General features: G+C 37.5%; 1 protein-coding gene across 1 annotated transcript in view; it reads right to left on the bottom strand.

Annotated features, from left to right (window-relative positions):
• Nucleotides 1–1,475: 1,475 nt before the first annotated feature.
• LOC102839834 (amine sulfotransferase-like) overlaps nucleotides 1,476–6,194 on the bottom strand; it is a 36,715-nt gene continuing 31,996 nt past the window's right edge. The window contains exon 5 of the mRNA XM_006877955.1: nucleotides 1,476–1,718. Within this exon, the coding sequence (XP_006878017.1) occupies nucleotides 1,476–1,718 (243 nt within the window). The remainder of the gene's footprint in view (nucleotides 1,719–6,194) is intronic.

The raw sequence follows: 6,194 nt of genomic DNA, 5'->3' as shown, positions 1-6,194 counted from the left end.
GATACATCTTCATCCTTACCATTGAAAACACTGAAGCTTAAAGGTTTGGAAGTAATGAAGTCCAGGTTACAGAAGGGACTCAGAGCTGCCATTGCTGCAACTTTACTCTGTAAAAGCTTGAAGTCGTCCTTAAGCTAACTTTTTAAAATGAAGACTAGTACTTTAGCATTAATAATTTAGCCATCAGATTTTCTTTTGGACACGTTCTTATTGGAATTTGTAGTTAATATAAGAAAACATTGTTGTTGTTGTTTAGTACCGTGGAGTCGGTTCCAACTCATAGTGACCCTGCGCAGGGTTTCTGAGGCTGTAAATCTTTACCGGAGCAGAGCGCCTCATCTTTCTCCTTCGGAACTGCTGATAGTTTCAAACTGCTGACCTTGAGGTTGGTAGCCCAACTCATAACCACTATGCTACCAGAACTCCTTAAGCCTCGAAAACCCTGTAGAGGGTCGCTATGACTTAGCACATAACCACCAAGAAAACCTTATGGGCATGAAAATTGCATCGTAACTTCTTTAGTTGAGTAATGAGAAGTAAGTTAATGGTAAACCCAAACCAAACACGCTGCCATCAAGTTGATACAGACTCAGATACACCGGTAGGATACAGATGAACTGATTTATAGGGTTTCTAGGGCCACAAATCTTTAAAGAAGCAGACTGTCATTTCTTTCTGCCATGGAGGGACTGGTGGGCTCAAACCACTGGTCTTTTAGTTACCTTCAGAGTGCTTAAGCACCATGACACCAGGAGTCTACATGGGACTAAAGAAAAAATAATGATTTCTTAATACATCAGTATCTAGACAGTTTCAATTAAAATCCTTATATAATTAGGCAAAAATTAATGATTCCCAGCTTTAAATTAATTAGAGAGTAAAATATGAGTGAAATAGCAAAGTATCAATTATGCTTTAGAATGATGTGCATTAAATTGATTGAAATAGAGTGCTTGAACTTAAGGAACCTCAGTAGGAAGAAACTGTATTTATTCTTAATAACAAATTCTGATATATAATAGATGTACAATAAAATTGTTTTTCATGTTGTTGAATACTTGAATTCATAGCCGATTAGGCTAATGGGAAATGACTGCATTCTTTATGAAGAAGTCTAACATATGAGAAAAAATGGAATTCACACACATGTCACAAAGAAGTATTACATTTACCTTCTAATATGTTCTAGGGGAAATGTAGGACAGCAGAAATTGGAGCTGTCATGACCACATATATCCATTACCTTCAGAGAAACCATTGCTAACAAATTTAAGAGTGTTATCACATGGACTCCATGGATGGACCTAATATTGATAAGCTGGGCTCAAGTGTCTGGCTCTACACTAATGCAGTTAGGGTCCCTGAGACACTCTTCAAAGTCATATACAGTTAGAACCTTAGGTGGTCCCTAGAAGCCCAAATGCCGGTATCTCTTTGTCGAGGCACATTGGAAATATCCTTAATTCTCTTAGGGGCTAAACACTCAAGGGAACACTCAACACTTCTGCTGCTGTAAACCGCTGTGCATCACCTTTGCGTAAGAAGCTCCCCAGTTTTATTCTTGCCCCAAGTTCCTCATTCAGGATTTTCTCATAATTTGCTAGAGGATTGGACTTCATGTTCTTAAAAGTAGCTTGTCTGACAACAACATCCACAACCTCGTCACTCAGCTCTTTCTCAAGAAAACTGCAGATTTTAAGCACAGAACTTCTGAGATCCTAAAAAAAAAAAAAAAAAAAAAAGTAGGCATGAGAAACCAGTCAGCTTCTATATTAGTTACAGAATAACATCACATTTTGAAAACGCGATGGTGCTTGAGCTCATTCTATGCCTAACATTTGACAGTGGCATGCTGCTGTTGTTAAGTGTCATTGAGTCGGTTCAGACTAGTAGAGACTCTGCATTGGGTCTCCGAGTAGTGGCTGATGGGTTTCAACCATCAATCTTGGGTTAGCAGTCCAGTGCTTAGTATACAGCACCGCACCAGATCATTGGCATATTACTTTCTTATTCTTTCTTCAAAAATGAGTTTTCTGGTCATCAGCTTTCTTAAGAGCTCTCTATTTTTTGAATTTATAAAGATTGGTAATTTTTATTCATTCACTAAACCATTTTTAAGAAGTTAAATGTTTCAGAAACTATGCAGGGAATTTTTAAGAAAACAGTAAAGTAATATATGTACTTAACGAGAGTACAGTTTCATCAGAAAATTAGTAAGGAACATACCTGAAATAAAATTGGGGTGGGGACCTGAAACAGAAATCCAATGTCCAATGGAAATAAAGAGTGAGAATCTTGGAAGAGTTAGAACAATTTTAAAAAGGGACAATTTTCTTCTTCATCAAGAAGAAAGGATAAGAGATGTCCCTGAAAAAGTGGGAAAATTGACTTCTGATTGCCAAAGTAGTCCCAAATAATAGACATGTATAAAATAATAGGACCCTGGCTCTGGTAGCATAGTGGTTATTAATAGGGCTGTGAATGTCAAGGTCAGCAGTTTGAAACTACCTGCTGTTGTTCTCATTGGGAAAAAGATGAGGCTTTATACTCCCATAAAGATTTACAGCCTCAGAAACCCTGTACAGGGGGGGTCACTATGAGTCGGAACCAACTCCAAGGCACACAACAACAACAGGTATCAAATGGAGTCCTGGGGTGACGCTGTGGGTTAATGTGTTTGACTGCAAAGTTGAATCACAAGGTTGGTGTTTTAAGCTTACCAGCTGCTCCTTGGAAACCCTATGCTGGATTGCTATGGGTCGGAACCGATTCAACAGCACTTAACAACAATAACAAAATTGTCAAATAAGGACCCTGGTAGCATAGTGGATTATAATGGGCTGGGTCTGCTAATCACAAGTTCAGCAGTTCAAATTTACCAACAGCTCAGAAATAGAACAATGAGGTTTCGTGCCTGGGTAAAGATTTACAACCTTGGAAACCAACCATAAACAGGGTCACAATGAGTCTAAAGAACTCCCATGGCTGAAGCAGTACAATAGCAGCAGTTACCAAATAGGAGTCCCTGGGTAATGCGAATGCTTAAGTGCTCAACTATTATTATTAATATTATAATTATTATTATTTCTGACAGTCCATGAAGTTTACAATATTCTTTGTCAATTGGTGTCAAATGCAGCTATTCTTCTCTAGTCTTCCTTATGTATTGTTCAACTTTCATATGTATATGAGGTGATTGAAAATAATCATGGCTGGGGTCAGGCCCACCTTAGTCCTCAAAGTGCTGTCTTTACTCTGTAACACTTTAAAAAGATATTTTGCAGCAGAAATGACTAATGCAATGTGTCATTCCATATCTTGACTATTGCTTCCGTGAGTTAATAATATCTAAGTAAAATGAAATCTCAGAAAACTTCCATTTTTTTCTTCTTTTATTGTGATGTTATTTATTCATTCATTCAGTTGTAAAGATTTTTGTTTTCTTGACACTGAATTGTAATCCTTAATGAATGCCATAATCTTTCATCTTTATCAGTAAGTGCTTCAAGTCCTCTTTCCTTCTAAAGAGCAAGATTGTGACGTCTGCATATCACAGGTTGCTAATTAGTCTTACTCCAGTCTCCTGATGCCATATCTCTCTTCATATAGTCCAGTTTCCCAAATTATTTGCTCACCAGACTGAATAAATATGGCAAAAGGATACAACCCTAACATACACCTTTCGTGAATGTAAGCCACTCAGTGTCCCCTTGTTCTTTGTGAATGACTGTATTTGTTCTATGTACATGTTCTGCATGAACACAATTAAGTGTTCTGGAATACCCATTCTTCACACTGTCCTCCATAGTATGGTATGATGCACACAGTTGAACGCCTTTGCATAGTCAACAAAACACAGGCAAACATCCTCCTGGCACTTTCTACTTTCAGCCAGAATCAATCTAATTTCAATAATTATATCCATAGTTCTAGGTGTTCTTTTGAATCGGTTTGAATTTCTGGCAGCTCCTTGACAATGTACTGCTGTACCATTTTAAAAATCTTGAGCAAGATTTTCCTTGCATGTAATCTTAATGATATTGTTATACAGCGTCCACATTAAGTTGAGTGAACTGTCTTTGGAATGGTCACAATATGGATTTCTTTCCATTAGTTGGCCAGTCAACTGTCTTCCAAATCTTTTGACATAGTATTGTGAACTCCTCCACTCCCCCCACACACCATTTACCATCAATTCCTGGAGCATTGTTTTCACTAATGCCTTCACTACAGCTTGGACTGTTTCCTTTAATACCAGTGGTTCTTGATTGTATGATACCTCTTAAAATGTTTGAACACTGAACTATTATTTTTGGTACAGTGATTCTGTATTCCTTCCATCTTCTTTTTATGTGTCCTGTGGTATTCAGTATTTTCCCCATAGAATTTTTTGAAATTTTCTGTTAATTTATTTTCATTTCATATTGCTTTCCCATTGCATTAGTTTTCTACATTCAAGAGCAAGTTTCAGAATTTCTTCTAAAATCCATTTTGTTTTTTTCTTTTTCTCTTGTCTTTCTCCATGCACAACTGTCTTGATGTCATGCCATAACTCCTCTGGTCTTTGGTCATAAGCATTCAATGCTCTAAATCTGTTCTTGACATGGCCTCCAAATTCAACTCCATATATTCAAGTCATACATCACCTCTAGTTGTCCTATTCCTACATTCTTCTTCCAGAACTTATCTAACTGAGGGTCCCTCCATTGTCTGCTACTAGTCTTGTTTTGACTGAAGACACCTCTAGCTGTCCTATTCCTACATTCTTCTGCCAGAACTTATCTAACTGAGGGTCCCTCCATTGTCTGCTACTAGTCTTGTTTTGACTGAAGACACCCAGCCTCTCCATAGACTTCCACCACAGATGCAGTAGATTTGATCACAATGTTATTACTCTAACCAAAGCATCATTGGTTTCCATTGAATTAATGTACTTCTTAAGTGGTTTGTTTTTATTCACTATTGTCACTTGCCAACACACTTATTGGAATGTTCTTCTAAAATTAACAACTCTTGTTGTTAAAGCTTTTCTTACTGTTTTAAGATTAGAAAGTAATAACAAAAGCACTAATACTAATACACCCTATAGACCTTGCACATATGGCTCCTATCCACTTCTAACCTTCACCTTTCACACTTCCACCTCTTTCTCTGAGTTCTGCCTTCAGATCCTCAAAGGTGCAACGCACTTTCGGGCTTCATGAAATTTGCGCATTCTGTTTCCTGGCATGAATCTCTAAGATAAGATGTCTGCTGCTGACCATAAGATTGTCAGTTAAAGCCCACCAGTTTGACACAATATAAGGTCACTATAAGTTGGAACCTACTCAATGGCACTTAATAATAATAGCATTTCTTTGGCTTAGAATAATAATGTACCTCTCTTTCCTTTACGGAGTCCTATATGGTACTGTGGGCTAATGCTCTGGACTGCAACGTAGGTTTGAACCCCAACTTCACTAGTTCAAGCTCACCAGTTGCTCCTTGGAAACTCTATATAGGGTTGCTAAGGGTCGGAACCTGTTTCACAGCACTTAACAATAACAGCTTCCCTTTGTTAACTTATATTGTTTATCTTGCAATTCCCAAGAAAAATTTTAGAGAAAATGGCCCCCATCATGTTTTACTATATAAGATGCTCTTGTTACATACATATACTTTCCCTTAATAACACCTATTGCAGTTTTCTATTATATACATATATGTGACCAATACCTGTTAGATTATTGTTGCTATTAATTGCCATTGATTCAGTTCTGACTCATAGATACCCTGTATAGAGTTTCCAAGGAGCAGCTGTTGGGTTTGAACTGTCAACCTTGTGTTTTGCAGTCCAGTGCTGATCCTATAGCACCACACCAGGAGTCCATAAGCTTTATAAATAATGGGTATGGTCCTTTTTAACTGTCCCATAGTAGGTATCTGTTACTTTTAAATAAATAAATAATGTCTAATGAGTTGACATATTAATCAGAAATCACAAAATAATGAACTTCAAATGTGTTTTATCTGTATTACATGGTGCTGCCACTTCAAGATCATCTGAACTGCAAGGTTGGTGGTTCAAGCTCACCAGCTGCTCTTTGGAAACCCTATACAGATTCACTATGGATCAGAATCAAGTAGATGGCACTCAACAACAACAGCCACTAGTAATTACACTGAAAGCGATCCCATTAGAAGGTCCTGGATAC

Source organism: Chrysochloris asiatica, unplaced genomic scaffold, assembly GCF_000296735.1.
Source record: "Chrysochloris asiatica unplaced genomic scaffold, ChrAsi1.0 scaffold00703, whole genome shotgun sequence".
In the NCBI taxonomy this organism is placed as follows: domain Eukaryota; kingdom Metazoa; phylum Chordata; class Mammalia; order Afrosoricida; family Chrysochloridae; genus Chrysochloris; species Chrysochloris asiatica.
Note: the sequence above shows the minus strand (reverse complement) of the source record. Positions and strands in the feature narration are given on the sequence as shown.